The sequence below is a fragment of the Thermothelomyces thermophilus genome, chromosome 6, assembly GCF_000226095.1.
Source record: "Thermothelomyces thermophilus ATCC 42464 chromosome 6, complete sequence".
In the NCBI taxonomy this organism is placed as follows: domain Eukaryota; kingdom Fungi; phylum Ascomycota; class Sordariomycetes; order Sordariales; family Chaetomiaceae; genus Thermothelomyces; species Thermothelomyces thermophilus.
The window spans coordinates 1,154,092-1,172,659 of NC_016477.1; the positions used below are offsets into that span (position 1 = coordinate 1,154,092).

General features: G+C 56.4%; 3 protein-coding genes across 3 annotated transcripts; 2 read left to right on the forward strand and 1 right to left on the reverse strand.

Moving 5' to 3' along the window:
- Window positions 1-2,391: 2,391 nt before the first annotated feature.
- On the reverse strand, window positions 2,392-4,248 carry MYCTH_37566 (p53-like transcription factor; the record flags this gene model as incomplete). The annotated part of the gene is made up of 2 exons (XM_003665850.1): window positions 2,392-3,976; window positions 4,058-4,248. Coding segments are annotated over 2 exons (1,776 nt in total), but the record flags the coding sequence as incomplete, so codon positions are not given.
- Window positions 4,249-14,036: 9,788 nt separating this feature from the next.
- On the forward strand, window positions 14,037-15,550 carry MYCTH_2129781 (uncharacterized protein; the record flags this gene model as incomplete). Its single annotated transcript, XM_003665851.1, has 5 exons — window positions 14,037-14,101; window positions 14,496-14,710; window positions 14,788-14,877; window positions 14,936-15,232; window positions 15,309-15,550. 5 exons carry the CDS (start codon window positions 14,037-14,039, stop codon window positions 15,548-15,550), a joined length of 909 nt encoding a protein of 302 aa, XP_003665899.1.
- Window positions 15,551-17,159: 1,609 nt separating this feature from the next.
- MYCTH_2310107 (uncharacterized protein) lies at window positions 17,160-18,435 on the forward strand. Its single transcript, XM_003665852.1, has one exon. It carries the CDS (start codon window positions 17,340-17,342, stop codon window positions 18,345-18,347), a length of 1,008 nt encoding a protein of 335 aa, XP_003665900.1. The 5' UTR covers window positions 17,160-17,339; the 3' UTR covers window positions 18,348-18,435.
- The last annotated feature ends 133 nt before the right edge of the window (window positions 18,436-18,568 follow it).

An 18,568-nucleotide genomic window follows, 5' to 3' on the forward strand; every position in this document is an offset into this window, starting at 1 on the left:
AAGCTGCACACTTTCTCCGCAAATGTCGCGCACTGCCGTATTAACCCGTCCGTTAACCAGGGTGGGAGAGGAGGGGGGGGGGGGGCTGAGACTTTGCTGCATCCAACAAGGTGATCTGACTACAGGCGAGCTTCTCTCCTTGGAAACTCGAACCAAACCGACGCCAAGGGAGCACGCTCCGCCCTCCGCCGCGCGATGGAGGTGAGAGAAGCTGCAGCTTGGTGCCGGGCCTCGCAAATCTCGCGAGTAGGATCCCCCGGGCTTCTTCCCCGGGCTTCTTCCCCGGGAATTAACTGCCTCACACCAGCAACGACGAGTCGCAGACCGGTGAGCGTGAGCCGTCCAGGGCCTAACGCCCCATGACGGCAGCCCTACACTAACTAATAATACGACTCGGAGTGCAAGGACGTCTGGCACAGCCATCGGCGCGAGTGGATCCCTTTCGCTTATCAATCCTCGGGTCAGTCACTCCATGATGACTGTATTCGGAGTGCACGGCAAGCCCTGCCGCATTCAGCGTTGTCCATCTTCGTGAGAATGAGATCCACAGCAAGGTCGAATCGGGAGTTAATGTCATCTCCACCCACTTGGACGCAGTACATACAAGGACATTCATGCTTGTACATATGTATGTAATCCGTACATACAGTCCGTACATACATACATTACCCCAGAATCCGATGTCCAACGGGAGAAAGTGGATCGCTTTCAGGTGCCCACCAATTATTGGCTTCAACCCCTGGCCTGTTCTTTCTTTCGTTGTGTAACTCTTTCCCACACTCAACTCTCAGCATCCAGCGAGACTGCTATCATCAGAATCCGTACACTAGTTCAGGCCAAGTTGTGATCGCTTTTTAAGGGGCGCACATCCGCAAAGCACATACGTGGGATACACAGTAGATGGTTCATAAATTGAGCCCCTTTTGAAAGAAAGAGTTGCGCAGATTGCAATATACATTGTAATGATGGGATACGGGAGGGAGGGAAAGAGAAAGAGAAGAAGATGGGGAACGGGTTGTTCATCGAACCCTGGCTTCCCCTCGGCCCTCCTTTTTTTTCCTTTCCTCTCTACCTCCACAATTCCATCCATTGCATTCCCCGCGCAAGCTAGACCTACACTATTCCCGCTGCTGTCCCAAGTCTCAGTCTCTTCTGAGATGAGAGAGAATTAAAAAAATGGGAAAAAGAACAAACTGAACCCCGGTTGATGATGTCGGGTTCTGCTTGGCGCTGCGGGGAGAAAACCTCGCCGCAAGTTCGGGACCGAAGGAAGGCCAGGGCGCCAACCCCAGCCGGGAGACTAAGCATAACAAGATGCATCGACCGCTACATGGGAAGAAAGAAATCAGACGCTGTCTCCTAGCGTCGAGCAGCCAGTTGAAAAAGAAAAAAAAAGTAGTAAATCACGAGGCACAAGAGAAAGTCAGAGATTAATGCACCGGGTATCCTGAAAATGCCATGCTTCGTCGCGCATAACCCTCTCTGTTTCCCGCGGAATTCCTCTGAGGCAGCATCATGTTCTAAGAGTCCTAGGGAAAAGAGAAATCAGTCATCAAGCTTCTCGGTGCCGATCCCTAGTCCCCCGGCTTCCTCGGGTGGTCGAGTCCCGCCCGTGCCGTCAGCGCGCGATACAGGGGTGTAAGCGCGAAGGAATCAAGAACAGAAAAAGGATGACCAAAAAAAGAAAGAAACAAAAAAAAGAAAACGAAAACCTAGGCGAAGAGACAACGAAAATACAGCGCCTTGTCGGTTCCCACCGTAGGTCATGAAATCTCCGGAGCCCCATTCACCCACGTATTACCATACCATCCATAGCCCTCAGGTTCCGTGTCGTATTTCCCGTCCCGCAGAATCCCCTTGCGCCAAGCCAATCTCATCATGCCCGAATACCCTTCTTCCCCGTCTAGGGGCGCAAAATACATGTCAAGAAGGGAAAAAAGACAAAATATGGGAAGCGAAAAGCAGAGCAGCATGCGATAAACAGGGAAAGAAGGGGCGATAGGAAAACAAAGAGGAAGAAAAGGAAGAAAATCGGGGAGGAAGAAGAGAGAGAGAGACACTCTTCAGAGCAGTCCCGCTTGGTGACCAGACACGTGAAGCGAATTTTTCTTGTGGACATTTAGTCGTTGGCTTTTTTAGATCCCATCATGGCTCTTTTCCTCCCACCCCCATTTCCAAATAGATCTTTGGCCCGTGGAATGCATCGCAGATGTGACATGATGATAGCATAGGCCACGTAACTGTGGCAATGCACGGAGTGATGGGATAAATAACAAAAAGACAAGAGGAAAAAGGAGAAAGCGTGGCCATCTCGTTCGTTCGCTCGTTCGTTCGCTCGTTCGTTCGACCGCTCGTTCGTCTCTTCGTTGCCTTGCCGGTCGAGCGTCCTGTTCAGGTCATGTTCATGGTAGTGGAAGGTGGGGGGATCAATTTCGGATACTGGCCGCTCGACGTCGCCTTTCCTTCGAACCGCCCGCACCGTTGGTAATACGGAACGCTGTGGTAGAGCAGGCTGGGGAGCCCGTTCTCCATCTCCGGCTTGACCTTGGTTGGGTCGAACATGGCGCTCATCGAGGGTGCCGCACCGCTCCCCGAAACCTCCTGGCGTGCGTGTGAGAACAGTTCAACCTGCTGATGGTGGTGGTGGTGATGATGATGGTGATGCTGTTGCTGCTGCTCCTGCTGCTCCTGTGGTTGTTGCTGCTGCTGCTCTTGTTGTTGTTGTTGTCTCGGGTCATGATGTTCGCTCTCGTAAATGGTTGCTGGGTAGTACTGATATCCTTTGGTACTGGTCATGGCTTTGACATCCTCGGTTGAAATAAGCGGCTCCATGTTGAGCTCGTGGTGTGGCCGGGCCCCGCCGTAGCCGCCGGACCGGGTGTCGTACTGCTGCGCGTAGCCTCCTCCTCCCATCATGGGCTGGTTTGCCGGATACTCCCCGGGCCCAAGGAGGCCCGTTGTGTATCCACCGCCACCCATACTACCGCTAGAGCCGCCGGGTCCGCTGCTTGCGCTCCCTCGCCTCTCTGACTGGTAATGGCCTGGAGACCGGCCACGGACAATCATCTTGGCCGACTTCCGGTACGCGACCTTAACCCACGAATCCCCGCCGCCTTGCTGACCGACGTCGGCCCACAGCTCGACCAGGAGGTGGTAGTACTGCTGAGCCGCCCTTCGCTTCCCGTTGTTGGCCGTCGCCTGCTTGAACTGAATGCGCTCAAAGGTGTGCTCGGTGGGCGCCGAGCTCTGTTGGGGCTGACCGAAGCCCTGCTCATATCTCGGCGATCCGAGGCTGGCCTCTGGGGCCCCATAGAGGCTTGTCAAGGGGTGCTGGCTTGCCTGCGGCGGCTTTGGTGACAGTCGCACCTTGTCGGGCTTTGCAATCGGGCCCTTGTCTCGTTTCGGGGTGTGCTGAACCAGCTCGATGGTGTGGCTTTCGTTGTCGGAGACGACCGCTGAGATGCACATGGCGAACCCGTACACGCTGTAGGCCTGCGTGGATCCCGTCGGCAGGAAGTGGATGGGCGAGTTGGGCAGCAGGGGTGTCAGGGAGAAGGAGCATATGCACGCGAAGTAATTGCGGCGATAACACGTCCACTCGTTCTCGGCCACGAAGAAGCCCTTGTCAATGACGCCGCTGATGTCAACTTGGATCGGAGTGGCCGATGTGTCGCCATATGAAAGATGGCCGAGCGATGTCATGGGGCCCAGGGGAGGGATGCTGGGCTGGGTCCTGGATCCGGGATAGCCCGTGTCCATCTTGAGAGACCCGTATGAGGTCGATGTGCTGGTTGGAGAAAGGAGGTTACTGCGTCGTATGCTGGAAAAGGGCGGCGACCGTTGGATGTGATGTTCCGATCTCCTGAATGCGGGTGTCGCCGATGCGTAGGCCTCTCGCGCGCTCAAGTGTGTTCCTGGATGCGGCAATGTCGTGGAACGATGGGCATGCGCCATGCCCTGGCCGGCCGTGCTACTGCTACCGCTGTAAGCGACTGGGGAGAATGAGTGCGCCATGGGACAGAACGGTCATAACGACAGAAGTTAACGTGTCACATACTTAGAGCCCAGTCGAGGCCTGACCTCCAGGCCCGGGAAGATGGGAGGAGCGGGGGTATAAAAGTGGCCACCGTCGGGGGAGTACGGCGTGACGGGCGGCTGAGGGACCGAAGGTATCAGACTCAAATATGAGGAAGGCTGGGTGGACGTTTCTATGGCCGACAGCGAACTAGTGGAGCCTTGGGTGAAGCTAGAGGTACTTCTGGGTCAGCAACCGACCACGCTTCAGCGCATGCGCAGACCGGGGAGCGGGTAGGGTGAAAGTGGAGGGGGGGTGTGTTGCATGGGGGGAAAGGGGGGGGCGAGCAGAGAGGAAGGTGGGGTGTGTGTGTGATCTTTTTTTTCCCTATTCTTCACACGCCCCAGGCCACTACGGACGCCGTGTTCCCAGTCTAGCCTTGTGCAACTCCGAGTGTTGGCGGTGGGACGGAGCCCGTCGTACCAGTGCGGTGCACAAGTGTTTTGCAGGGGTGCCGCAGCAGTCTTAGCAGCATTCGGAAGAACGAGCATGGCGCATGCGGCAACGGTGCGGGAGCAAGGCTTGCGGCGATCGATCCAGGTAGCACGTACTGTACCATGCCCCGGAGCGAATACCCTTGTCCTTTTACTCGCGCTGCGATCAAGAAAAGCGGAAGGCCAACGGCAGTATTGCACTTACGCACCACCGAAGAGGAGACAGTAACACCTCGTCAGATGCAATAGGAGTGGTCTGCTGAGAACAAATTGCAAAAGAACAGAGAGGCCGGCAAAGAGTGGTCAGGTTGGGTGTCAAGGGTTTCTGATGGCACTTGCACTAAGATCTCGAATCTTGGCGAATGAGGGTGTAACCAACAAAAGGAGGAGAGAGCGGGAAATCCCTCGAGAACACTTAATGGAGGGGGAAAGTAGGGGTATAGGTACGGACGGAGGACCGGTAACTTTGAGCCACCGAGCTCCTTCTCTTGGTGAGGCGGGCTGAAAGACGCAGATCGCGGAAAGAAAAGGTACTGACAATAATACCAAATAAATAAATGAAAAAAAAAAAAAGAAAAGAAAAGACGTAAAGGAGAAGGCAGCCTCACGCACCACATGTCAGACGAAGCGTGTATATCGAGATAGTCCAGCCCGGAGCCAGAGGGCGGCGAGGGCTCGACGTAATCCTGTGGAAACGCACCTGTTAGATCAGTCTTGCCATATCTCCCCAGCTCGTCCGTCCCGTCTTGTGTGTCGTGCTCAGCAACAGGAATGTGGAAGACTCGGATGCGTCGAGACAAGGCAGAGAATTAGTTATATCACAAGGGGGCCAATGGTGCTGCTGGAATGCCCTTTTCAACCGGCATGGAACTGAACCAGGCGCATATCCGATTGCGCTCTGAAGGAGACCGGCAAGCGCAGGCGGTGGTGAAATGAAACCTGTGGCTTAATTAGCAACAGGCTGCAGACCAGCGGCCGGTTTTCCGTGGCAGAGGGGCCGAATAGGAGCTGAGATGCGGGAGGAATATAGTGCGAAAAAAAGAACAGAGGTGGGGGGCCGAGGCGAAAGGGGAAAAGCAAAAAAAATAAAAGAAAAATAAGAAAAGGGGAATAAGGACATCTGGAAATAAGTTGAGCTAGGAAGCAAAATCTGACATAAGTTCCCGAGAAATCGTCTCGTGTCTGATGATGCCCTTCACCCCTGGCGGCCCGGGAGACCTCTGAAGACCGGCTTCTGAGCTCCAAGGGCTCGACCAGCCGTTGTACCATCGAGGCCATCAGCCCGTGGATGTACGTACTGCGTGTATGTCGTGATGTAGGTGTGTGTATGTATGTACAGACAAAGCATGGACATCGGGTACAACAAGGTACCGATGCACCTGCAGGGGTACATAGATACCACCTTGGGTTGCCCCGCGAGTCCGCGGCCAGAAGCAAGCAGTTCTAGCGACGGCGGCGGGGTTCTGCAGACGCGCTTCACACTCGGGATGCAACCATGGCGGACGTACGTGTTTTCCAACGTGAAAGTTGTTGCTTCAACGGTACGCCAGCCGAGGCCCCTTTAACTGGCATTGCCGAGCCAAGACAATGGCAAAGCAGCGTGGGAGTGAGGGCCTTCAGGTTCTCTCTGCGTGCGCTCGACGGGGGGTGAAGCGACCGGCAGAGAAGGAAAACCCCTCGTCGGTCAGACTATGCCCAACAGCTGCATGCAGAAGAGGGCAAGGCCCTGGCCCTTGAACTCTCAAATTGGGATGGGCAGATGCCAGTCGACTGGAATAAGATTGAGAAACGGCCGCCAAACGGTCAGACTCTGGGTGCTAAATTTATATCTCGAGTGTTTGAGGGCCAGAAAAAGGGTATGAAAGTAATTCTTTTAAAAAAAAGGGAAAAAGAAAAAGGAAATTGTTTGAGGGGTTGGCCATTGTGGCTCTCGAGGCTTTCACTTACCTTGCACAAGAGCTGGCAACAAAACATGCAAGGGTGTTCCTTCGTTTGTCCACCCTGGTTGCTACGAATGAGTGCTGGGGTAAAACGGCAGCTCGACGTCTCCTTGTTGCGAACGAATTGGCGTCTTCCGGAGCAAACGGGGGAGGCCTTCGGTCGTCTTCACCAATCTTGATGGCGATAACACAAAAGCAAGGGGTAACATCAGGGAAGTAGTACCTTGGGCAGTTGATTCATACGCCAGTTCCTCTGCTCCTGTTGGGAGCCAGAGCGTTTGCGGTGCCTCTAAAGAAAATTCGAGACAGTGGTTAGCTCCAGTATCCCTGAAAGTCAGTCATGGTGTCTTGTAAACAGTCTGCCCCTTCTGCACCTTCTGCACCCGCCGGTATCGAGAGACCTTGCGTTGCAGGTGCGGGAAGAGTAGAGCTAAACGGCAAGGGGCATCACGCGACGCCGGAATGGGACGCGTGAACGCGGGGCCAATACAGATAGAGCCCAGAAAATCGCGTTGCCTTTGCTTCCCAAATCTCCCGAGGGTGCATACCCGGGGCGAGGCGTCTCAGCAGGGGGATTGGCGGACTGACCTCCGAAGGTACCCCGGTCATGCCAAGGGCACAATTCGCAATACCCTGAGCGTCGACGGGCCAGAGTCTTTGTTCGACTGTAAAATCCGAGATCTCTTGTCAGCAAAGCTGGCTGAATACCGGCCCACGCAGCCCCTCGTACATGCAATAAAGGCGGAAGGACTATTGGCCAGACTCGGGCAGTGATAAACTCTTCCAGCTGGATCGAAAATGTCGTGCACTATCGACGTCCTTGGTATTATTGACTGAACCACCAATGGGTAGCGGAGGCGAGCTATTAGCAGTTCCTGCGTGAACGAGTGCTCAAGCTTTGCGCCTCTTTTTCCTTCTCCTTTTTTTTTTTCCCTCTCCGTGCGTCACACTCGTCGCCATCCGCGCCTTTTCGACTTACAGTTGACTGCTTGTTGCGTGATGACGCGGGCGAACATAAAATTCGGTTAGAAAGCTGTCCAGCTGTGTATGCACACCTCCACACTGTGGGATCGGGGCCCGTTGTCATTTGCAATAGGCGTCGGCTCTGTCGCAGGAGGCCGGCATCTCGAAGCTTGGATATGCGTTTCTCTTAATACAAGGCGCGCGCCACGGGACGCATAACTCCGGGAGTATATCCACCCGGAAAAGGCCGCAAGGTATACGCAAAGGAACAACGAGTTGGAGCTTCCGCTTACCTCGAGATGGCCCAATTGGTACGTGGACAACAAGCCCGAGCTGTCAAAGCTATCGGCAGGTCCAATAGGGGAAGCCACGGGGATGGATGGGATCTCAACCGTGATCTCGTGGTCAGGAGATTTTGTCGTTGCTTCTCCCGTTTGTTGTTTCAAGTGCCAATGCTTGTAATGGCAGCAACGACTAGCCCGCGCTTGTCGATGCAAGTGTCCTGTGTTGATTCCGGGCACAGGATTCACGATAGGTTTGCTCTCGATAACGGCGTCGTTGTCGTTGTAGTTTCTGATCGGGAGCTTATAGCAAGATCGCGCAGGGCTGACTGGAGATGTTGCTCGCAGAGAGGCTGGCAGGCGTAGGGTGTAGTACAGAGAGATTGAGACGTGGCCCCAGTCTAGGCCGCCTGCAAACAGAAAGCGAGAGTGAGCGACGAGCAAATCTGAAGCGCTCTAGCGAGACTAGACGTGGTTAACAGAGGGTTGCTGCGTCTTCCTCTTAAGTCTAGTGCCGGGACTGGTGAAGTTGCGCAGAGTTTTGGGTCAGGAATCAGATAACGGATAATGCAGACGTGAGCTTGGAGTCCCCCTCGTCTCTTAAGTAGACAGAACCGGGGCTAGAGCTTTGATACAACCGGTATGGTAACGGGGGATGATGGCCTTAGATTGCTCTTCTCCCTGCGTAATCGCCCATGTACCAGAAGACGAGGCCCATCGGCAGCCCCTTGTTAGGCTTGTGGACAGCAAATCCACATTGACTAACTCAGGGTCGGTCAAAGGACCGCACTGGACAGACAAAGCAAGAAGCCGCCGAATTGTCGGACCCTTGATTCGTGCCGTCACGCCGGCTAGTACCCTGGCCAAACAAATCAACACAGGTACCTCTTCTGGACCAGTGACGCATATTTTATCTCGGTGAGCCGTACGGCATCAGCCTGTCAGTCTACTCGTCCTTGCACAACAAGCTGAGCTGAGTTTAACCGCAGTCTCTCCGGCTTTTGCTTAATCTGGCTCTTGACGCTGCCGATTCCGTGAACGACGGCGTGATATAAGCCTATAGCCTGTGGCTGCCAGCGAGGGAAAGCCAGAACACAGTCAAGCTATGCCGGCTTCCTCGCTTTCCATGCATTAGCCCCCCTGCAACCACCCTACCGTCAGTACCCTCGAAACGAAGCAGGCCACAAGCAATTGTTTCGGCGGCAGAAGAAATTCCCCCCAGCCCCTAGCCATGAGATGAATGCACAATCGGCTACTTGCAGCCATGGGACAAGCTTCGGTGAGAGCCACTTCCGCTTCCAATCGGAGGGGCACATGCCTTCCTGCCATCACGTGTATCGTTTCCCGAACGCTGCATTTGGGGAAAGGGGGGGGGGGGGGGGTATGAAATGAAAAGGCAAGAGCCAATAATTCTCGATATCTCCTCGTTCAGAGGGTAAGGCTCTCGCCAGACGGAGAAAGCCGCCTCGGCCACCCGTATTGTAGTCAGCCCATTCAAGAACCCCACGGAGAGGAAGGTCTCTTGCGGTCTCCTTTAGCTTTCGGCCCTATAGGCATAACCTTCTCGGCCACAGCCGACAGAACCAAAAGGCAAAATCATCCGCGGTTGTCCAACTTGAGAGAGCGGGTTCTTCACCCGACACGCAAAATTAAGTTGGGAAAGTAGAACACGCTAACCATTCCTGACATGTGCTTGAGCATTCTGATAGCTCCACGGTCCAGTTTAGGAACTCGGGCAAGCTGAACAGCTCAACGAGTGGCGAGTGGGGTTGCGTCAGCCCGAGTAGATGATCGACGAGCAAGATTCCGGCAGCGAGCCAGCCCTAGCCAAGCAAGGGGTACGGCCCAGTCGGCTCATCTGACACGGGCAGGGAGCAACCACCATCCTCGTCCCACATTCGCGCCTCATGGTTGCGGTGGTTGTTGTTGACGCTGTTGTCTTGAGGAGAAAGGGGTTCGACCAAAAAAAAAAAAAATCCTCGGATGATTCTTCCTTCTCTGCCTTGGACGGTACTCGTCTGCCCTGAAACATGGGGGGGGGGGGGGGCTGCTAGCGCTGAGATACCGAATAGAGCGTATGAGAGGGCAATTCAGAGTACAATCGCTTGCGCAGCTTCCCGTCTGCTTCGAATCGACGCATCCGCCCACCCACCGATCCAACGTCAAAGCAGGAATAACGGAGCATCTTCGTGGCGGAGGGAAGATTAGCTAGCCCTGTTGTTTCAGATCCGATGTTCTTTCGGCCGTTACGTCGAGTGGCTTCGCGGCTTCGCAGCCGATTTGCGAGACGATTGGCTGGGCAGCTTCGGGCATCATAGGAAATCGACAAAGATGGCGATACATCTTCGGGGGTTGGGCTCTCCAGATCGGCCCCGCAGGTTGGCAGGGTTCTCAGCCCTTCATCCCCGTTGTTACGAGGACATCCCCGGAGACGCCAGGAGGACTATCGCGACTGCCTTGCACCCCAATCATGGAAGTTCCCCGTTTCCACACACCCTTCTTCCATGGCCGCCATCGGGTCCGAACAAACACAAGCCAGGTGCTGGCAAGATCAGGCCCGTCTTGGGCGTCGGCCTGCCGAATCGGATCAAGCCTTGGCTGGTGGCGCCTCGAATGCCTCTGCCAGCGAGAATGGTTGTATACCGACGGCGGAACATGCCTGGCCCAAATCATAGGTGAGCCACAATGATGATTGCGTTATCTGTTTCTGCGGCAAGAAGAAGATGGTATCACGCACCATCTGTCGTCGTGGATGCCGTCGGCCAGCCTCCATCGGCTGCCGGACCGTTTCCGCGGGCGCGGGGAGCAGATGAGATGCGACACGGACGACGGCAAAGCGCGTGCGCTGCACAGCTTGCCTTGTCCTTAAGCCACGTCCTGCTGCGGTACCCAGATCTTGTGCCAGGTGACACCTCATCTCGCCCCGCCCCTCTTCCTGAGAGTTCTCGCCTAGGCAAGGGTTTGCGCAAGTGTTGTCGGCTAAGCAGTTATGGGACCATTGCGGATCGAGGAGCCTTGTTCCACTTTTCAACCTTTTCTTTTCAGTCGGCACGTCAGGAATCCGTTACATTGTCTTGCATGAACCACGCCTTGCCTGGACCCAACGGCCTCCACCCGGCATCTCGTTGTTCGGTAGCCGCCCAGGTCAGGAAAAGGTGCACACAAGACCTACGTCCAGCGATCGACCCACGGTGTTTGGGGCATCGAGCTATGGCTAACCGCTCGGACGAGGGGAGCAGATTGCAGCTCGAGCGGGTTTCGGATGAGGTTCAGTTTCCACGACTTAACGAAAAGACCCGGGTGGATCGGGGCTGGGTTCCAGTGGCAGTGGCAATTGAGTGGCTAAGGCGCCTAAACTACTCCGTACCGGTCCCGAAATCGTCTTCCGCGTTGCGCGCACTTTCCACGCTCATCAGGTGTTGGTGGAGGGAGCTGTAAGAGGCAGTCGCGGAGATGGGTGGACACGATGTGCCTAGCGGTCTTGCGTGCAGCAAAGTGTTGAGCTAGGCCAGCTTCTGCCGGGAGTCCCCACTTTGAACCACTTTAATCCACTAATCCGTACTCCGAAGGTATTAGCGTGCGCCAGGGACCCTGGCTGAGAGCAGGAACGATCAGTTACAAGCAGGACCCCACTCTAACAATTGACGACACCCTGCCAATATCCAACTTTCCCTGGCGCAGCGTTGCAGGCAAGAACTGAATCTGAAAGGACCTACAGAGTACTGCAAGTACTGCCTGCGACGGGAGCGCCTACTATCTCCGTAATAGGGATACTAGGCTCCGCACAAATGTTAATCGGAATGCAAGAACGACCTCCTACCATTGTCAATGTGCGATCGCAGTCACGCCGTGCAACTTCAGAGCACCCCAAGATCTGTCACGAGATGGAGAGCACTGAGCCGGGTTTCTGGTCCACAAGTCGCGTCCTGTGCCCATCTACCTTGTGGTGTCGCTACTCTCTGTTTCTGCGGTCGTGGCACAAAAGGTCTTCCCGGGTCGTCGGGCCCGTCTTCAAGAGCAAGGTTTACTGAAACTGTTTTGCAGTGACAAACACACCAGAGGCATAACAGCGCGTAGACCCTCGACCACGAAGCTCTGGGGATCAGGCTGATCTTGGACGGAAAGCCTTCCTGTTTTTGGATCACACTGGGCACCACGTCAGCAGCGACGGCCGCCCAGGCGGCGTGTCTCGCTGGGGAGACAATTGGTGGGATGACGCGCCAACGCCAGCGCACAGAGGGTGTCAAGAGCGGGATTATGCGGTTCGGTTGGCGGTCGTCGTGCCAGAGCTCTTCGGCTGCAGCTCGAGCCCTCATCGCTCCCCGCTCCTGCCCATCCTCTTCCCCCTTCGCCGCTGACAACTGAAAGCCCTAAGCTGCCCGTTGATGTCCAGAGGCCGGAGCTGCTCTGACCGGCTGCCTTGGCAAGCCTTGCTCATGCGTACTGTACTGTACCAAGGTTGCTCTGCACCCGACCTCCCTCACATTCCATAATGCGGCAGGCAGACGTGCGGGAACTGAGCACTACCACACCGTCGAGGCCGTCTGCTCAGACAAGTTGAGCGCTCACTCGCCGGCGTTTCTCGGGCATATACAATATCCCGGCCCGAGCCGGGATGCTCGCAGCCTCTTTGCTCCATCCTGTGGCCCAGTCTCAGTTGGCCGCCTCCCCCCCGCCCTTGTTGCCTTTCTGTCGGCGTTACGTCGGCTCACCATCTAAGCGTAGCTTCTCTGGGCCACCGCAGCTCGACTGCGTCGTTGTCCGATGAACTGTGAGCTTGCGGCTTCAGGTGCATCTTTGCTGCCCGACGAGTGGTTTTCTCATCTGTCCTGGCCGGCCTTAATTCGCGTTTGATATCCGTCCTCCCCACGCCCCCCCCCCCACCCTTCCCTCCACCCCAACACCAGAATGAAGAACTGGATACCCTTGTTTCCGCCGGTTTCTTTCTGCAGCAGCTGGTGTGTGGACACACGACCTCCCTAGTAGAGTTAAAGAGCGGGGAGCGGGATCCGTAGGGTTGGCTCGGAACCTCAGGACGCTCCCAAGACAAAAGGGTACGAACAGGTACTTGTCCGAGGCTGCAGATACCGATCGACCTTACCAGGACGCCGCAAAACAGGGTCACAACTAAACCCAACAATGGCGGGCTGCAACCCATGTTGGCCATGAAACTGACAAGCTCGATTTCAGAGCTTGTGACTCAAGCAGAAGAAAAAAGAGGGGAGGATGGAGGGAAGGCGTGCACCGTCGGCAACAGTGCCCTACACTAGATTTGCTTGTTAAGGCTTCGAACAAAGTATGTATTCTCTCGCCCGGCCTCTTCCAAGGATCTGAGGGCTGGGTTCTCTGGAAGGTGCTTCTCAGATGCCGACAAGGGAGCCGCTCCTCCGTTGTTGTTGACGGAAAGACACGCGTTGGCATATACTCGTCGAACCCTGTGGCTTCCCGGCATAGCCTGACTTCACTACGCACCGCGTCCCGGCGCTCAGCATCCGAGCAATGCCAGGTATTGGGCCCTGGTTATTCTCAGCGAGCCAACGCCCATAGTGATTCTACCGAGCTCGTTTACATCGAGCATGGCTCACATGTGCTGCATTCCCCGCAGTGCTTGCCTTAACTCCCAAGCTGAGCCGAAACGTGTTACCAGAGCCAAGCAAATCACAGGGACGTATAGCCTTCCAGCACTGTCAATCTAGAAACCTAAGGGCTCATCTCCGCCATCTCCGGTGTGTAGCCGACTCAATCAGTACCCAGGAACCGTCGTTTCAGCCCATTGTTTGATCTTTTGTTCACAAACTGAAAGCCTTGTTTTTTGCCCATCTCCGGCCATCACAAACTTTGGTTGTGTTCCGAGGACAAGATAGTACCGATCAGAAAACCAATCAACTTGGGGGTAACGGCAGTTACACAAAAACAACCACTGCGGTATTCCCGAGAGAGAGGCCGTGCAGGCTTTTCTCTGTCGGTACGTCCTTCGGGGCGCTAGGATCAAGATTCCCAAAATCGACACCAGGGTTCGACTTTCGAGCTGCAGGTGTAAACATCCCACCAAATGAACGCTGGGGGAACAAGGGGAGAGGGGGTTCGGGGGTTGGGAGGGAGTTCCTGGGAAGGGTAGATGCCCCGAGTTTACGCCGACCGCAGACTTGTGTTACGCACATCTCAGAGTCCTTCTCCTAACCCCCGCGATCGGCCGGTCCTCTAGTTACTCTGAGAGCTCATCAGGGAGATGAACAAATGCACAGGAACCGGCCCTCTGGGAACAGCCACTGCAGGGGGGGCCCGGATGCGCAACTCAACGGTAAAAGTAATGGGCCCGTTGCTAGAAGAGGTCTTTTCAGGTATGCCCGACTTCGCCCATGTTGCTCAAGGGCAACCGCCCACCCCTGATCGAGCCCCCAGTTTGACGTGACTTCCCCATTTTAACGACTGACCTCTCCCGATTAGGGACGCCCTGGCTTCTTCTGTGGTTGATCGCTGTCACAAGCCGTTCTTTCTGAGCACAACAAACATTTGCCGGAGCGGAAAAGACATTACAAGGTACCGCTGCGCGTTTCATGTGCGACCCCGGAAACAAGACCTCCAGCCGACGACGCCGTCCGACTTTGAAGCAGATCAACAAGAAATTCTTCTTCCAGGGTTGAGAGATTAGCTAGCAGTTTGCTCCTAGGGCTGCCCAGAGTCATGCGATGATCTTTGGGCATATTCGCCACTACGCGCCGGGAGCTGCTCAACGGAACGTATAGGACAATGCTATATATCGGAGGCAGAGATGACGAAACCTGCAACTGCGCCGGTCTAGGCACGCATATTTTCTGTCCTACGACCGACACATACGGTGCGGGTTCCGCGTCAGCCAGCGTTCGGACAAGGTGCCCATAAGGCTGTCAGCGTGTCTGCCCACCTTCGCCCCCTTCAACAGCAGTGGTCATGCGGCCTGGAGTCCGCTTTCCGACGCCGACGTGACTGCACACGGCTTGGGTCTGGTACGGGGCGTGGGGTCCAGTGAGGCTCTGGGTTCGTCCTAAAGGTTGCTTTGCCTCATGGGCGGCGGCAGCTCGCCCACTAGATCAGCGTTCTTCGTCTGCCTGTAGGCATCAGCACCGCGTCGGCTGTCGCGTGGTCCGGGTTGAACAAGATGCAATGGGACTGCTTGATGTCCCCCTCAAACCAAGTCGTACACAGTCCGTCTCGATCTACGGAGGCCTAGCCCCAAGACCTCTGCATAACCCCAAGCACCAGGCCTGTCGTACAGGCGTCGTGGCGGGATGGGGAACTGGTGCGCTTTCTACCAACCGCAGGAGTCCAAACGGATGAGGCCCGCCAACGGTCGAGACCCAGAGGCAGAGAGAACCATCGGAAGGGCAATCAAGGGGCAGGACGCTTCGGTACCGAGCGGGCAATGGAGCAAGCGACGAGGTGGGAGGGGCGGCATCCGATTCGTAAAGCGGGCAACCCTCCGAGAGCAGCGAAACCCGTCCGCGGAAGCCAGGAATGGCAGCGAAGCAAAGGAAAGGCCCGGCGGCCGCCGCGTCCAGTGTACGCACACCATGGGGCGCGCATTCGGGCAGTCTAGCTTCTGACATGTTGAAGGCCTAACACCTGCCAACGCTAGACGTCCAGGTAGCACGACGCCAGACCAGCCTCGGTCGGGCACGAGGCACCGCAGCCGCGGTCTCAAAAAGTGTCAACATAGCCCAAACAACCATCGTGGCCGCCGAGCAGCTGCCCGATCGGATGGGCCTGGATGATGCACGTCATGCTCTGCGAGCTCGAAACGAACATCAAATCCAATCCGATCCACTCGGGACGCAAGGCATGGAGCATGCTGCATTCCTGACGTGCAAGGTCGCGTAGGACGAGGCAGTTCCGCCGAGACGCACCGGTCAGAATCATCAAGGAGCGGGAAAAAATGGTGAGAGGCGTAGATGGAGAAGAGCGCTCCAAGGGAGCAGAGTGGTTCGAGACCCGCTCCTTCCCCGGCGTCAATCCGGTGCCGCGTGTATGTTTGTATACACACACACACACACACACACACACACACTCTCTCTCTCTCTCTCTCTCTCCCCCCCCGGCATATTCCGTAGATGGCGCACACGACTCTTTCCCCCCGAATCTGCACATCATCAGGGGCGCGGGGGGGGGGGGGGGGGGGAGCGCAGCGCTCTCGCGTTTCCTTGAGCCGCCACGAAAGGCAGCACCCGGTCTGAAGTGGGCAGGTCGCCGTGGCAAGGCGACCTTATCTCGAGAGCCTGCCAAACGGTAACACTGGAATTTTTTTCTTTCTTTTCTCCTATTGTCTTCTCACATTTGTCTCTGCTGGGTCAGGCTGGTTAGTACAGCTGTTTTGGTAGTAAACGACAATTAGCCGATGTTGTTTTTGAGGTTGAGTATGTACTGACGTACTGTAGTACGGATGATATATGTAATCCGTACAACAGAATCCCTTGGGAAGCCTTCGGCAGCTGCGCACAGACCAACGGTTTTCCATTCTTCGGACCCTTGATTCACGATGAGTGTCGCCACGGAGCCTGTTGCACCTGCTGCGATACACAGTACATGCACTACGCAGTATATCATCGCCGGTGGTTTGTGGCCTGCCAGTCAACGGGCAGTAGGTACGTACCAACCTCCAACTTTAAGCGTGCTCTGTACACAGATGCATTGCCACTGTGCAAGCCTTCCACCCCAATTTACTGTTTACGTCCCCCATCAGGGTCGTAGCATCCCTTGCCTCAGGCCTCCGTATGCCGGTCTCCTGGACTGGAAGGTGCGCTGACTCGACAGGAAGCTGCCAGGTAAATCCGCAGCATCCAACAGGGGCTTGCCGTTTTCGAAAGAGACGTGCCTTCCCTGCTCCGTATTCTGCTCCCGAGCTTCCCTTGAGCTGCGAGTTTCCGGGAGCCAAAACCAACTCGACACAAACCAATACCCGCAATTAGGGTAATGCCGAAAAAACGACACCTAAACAAGTACTCCAAGCCGCAATCCACCCCACCAGCGTTGCTCAGCAGCACGGGTACCCGCAGAAACGACAGCCACCATGGTGCGTCACCCGGTCTTCCCGCTGCACCGACCCGTGCCCCCTCGTGTGCCTGGCCGTTTGAGTGGCGGTTCTGGCCTGGGGTCACGGAGATGCGTGTTTTCTTTATTTTCTTTGCTTTTCTTTGTTCTTCTTTGTTTTTCTTTGTTTTGGTTGTCTCTCTCGTGTTTCTTCTCCGGGTGTGCGGAGATGTTGTTGAGGAAGGGGGTGGGCAAAGCACGATGTGGGGGAGACTGACATGCTGCAGATGACTCCTCTCATGGCCGCGGGGTCAACGAGTTGCTCGCCAGCCTCCGCCGCACCGGCCTGAGCGGCAGCGGACAGCAGGTGGCGGATGTGGTCCGGCCGACGGTGCCGCCCGCAATCCGCCAGATTCTGCAAATCCCCGAGACGCCGCCGCCGCGCCCACGGCGACCTGTTCGGGTCGGACGGGCCGGGACGAGGCTTCCAGCAGGCCCAGCGCCGCCACGCAGCTGGCTTTCTGGTCCCGAGAGAGCCGGGAACGCTCTCCGGCGCTCGGCGATCGGATACGGCGCGGCAGGCGGTTACGAGAAGCAGTCGCTGCCTGGGGCGAACTTGCCTGCGCGCGGGAGTCTCGCCGACATGGTGCTCCGCCGCATGGTCCTCGACTGGGAGTGGCAGAAAGAGTACTGCCAGTACCACTTGTATGAACTTCCCACCAAGCTTCGGGTCGCCTTAGTCGTGTACCTCGTCACCTATACCCGGGAGGGCGTGTCCCTGCAGGATCTTCAGGCTATCCTGCTCCCTCCACGGGACGTGCCGGAGTATCAAGAAGACCCGAGCCTCGCCCCCAGCGTCGTAAATGAGTATTTCCATTACCTCGACCTCTCCGGGTCGGTCGGCCGGTCCCTGAAGCTCCGCGAGCTCTCCGATTTCCTCTTTCCCCCACAGCCAAAGTCCATCGAGCTGCAAGAATCCTGGGAGGATGCTACCGAACAGTCCCCCGCCGGCGTCCCACGCCCGCTGCTCCCCAACCTGACCCACCTCTCCCTCGCGCTAAGCCCTACAACCTCATCCTCCTCGTCTCCTCCCCACGGCGCCGCCGCCGCCACTCCTACCACTGTCTCCTGGCGCCACCTCCTCGCCTTGGCGGCTCACCTCCCAGGCCTGACGCATCTGAGCCTCGCGTTCTGGCCTGAGCCGTCCCTGACACCTAATGCCAGGCTGGCCACAGTGGTGTCGCCGCAGACGGGCCGCACCGTACCCTACGGCGGCACGGGACCCTACAGTCACTCGCTCGATGACGACTGGGCGGAGCAGGTGTTAATCCTCCGCCGGCTCAGCAGAAGCCTGTACGGGCTCGAGTACCTCGACTTCACGGGATGCGGGGAGTGGTTCCCCGCACTGTGGGCGAGCGCCGGCGAGGGGGATACGGTGGACTGGAGCGGCGCCTGGGGGAAGGTGGAAACACTTGTTATGTTTCCGGGGTACCGGCTGAGGGAGGATGCCGATGCGGCTGAGACGGCAAGGTATTGGGAGTATGTGGATTGGGCTCGACGGGTGGAGAGGCATGTGAGGTCGCGAAGGGCAGGGAAGGGGAGGTTTATCACTGTCGAGACATCTAGACGGCCGGGGGAGATAGGGTGTTAGAATACAACGATCAATGAGGCGCCTAACTACGCTTGGGTTGTTGCGCTTTTTATTATAGCTTTGCTGGTTATCGTGACAGCAACCTATAAGCGAGGTATTGCCTCTCAACATCCACAGAGAAAAGAGCTTGTTTCGCCAATTGCCACAACATTTGCCTCGCGGGCCTCCTTGTGTCGATGCCATCCATATTCATTCCCTTGCCTGATGCATTCACAGATGTT

Coding starts and splice junctions, on each gene's coding strand:
- MYCTH_2310107 (XM_003665852.1), top strand. CDS start 17,340: ATGGTGCTCCGCCGCATGGTCCTCGACTGGGAGTGGCAGAAAGAGTAC.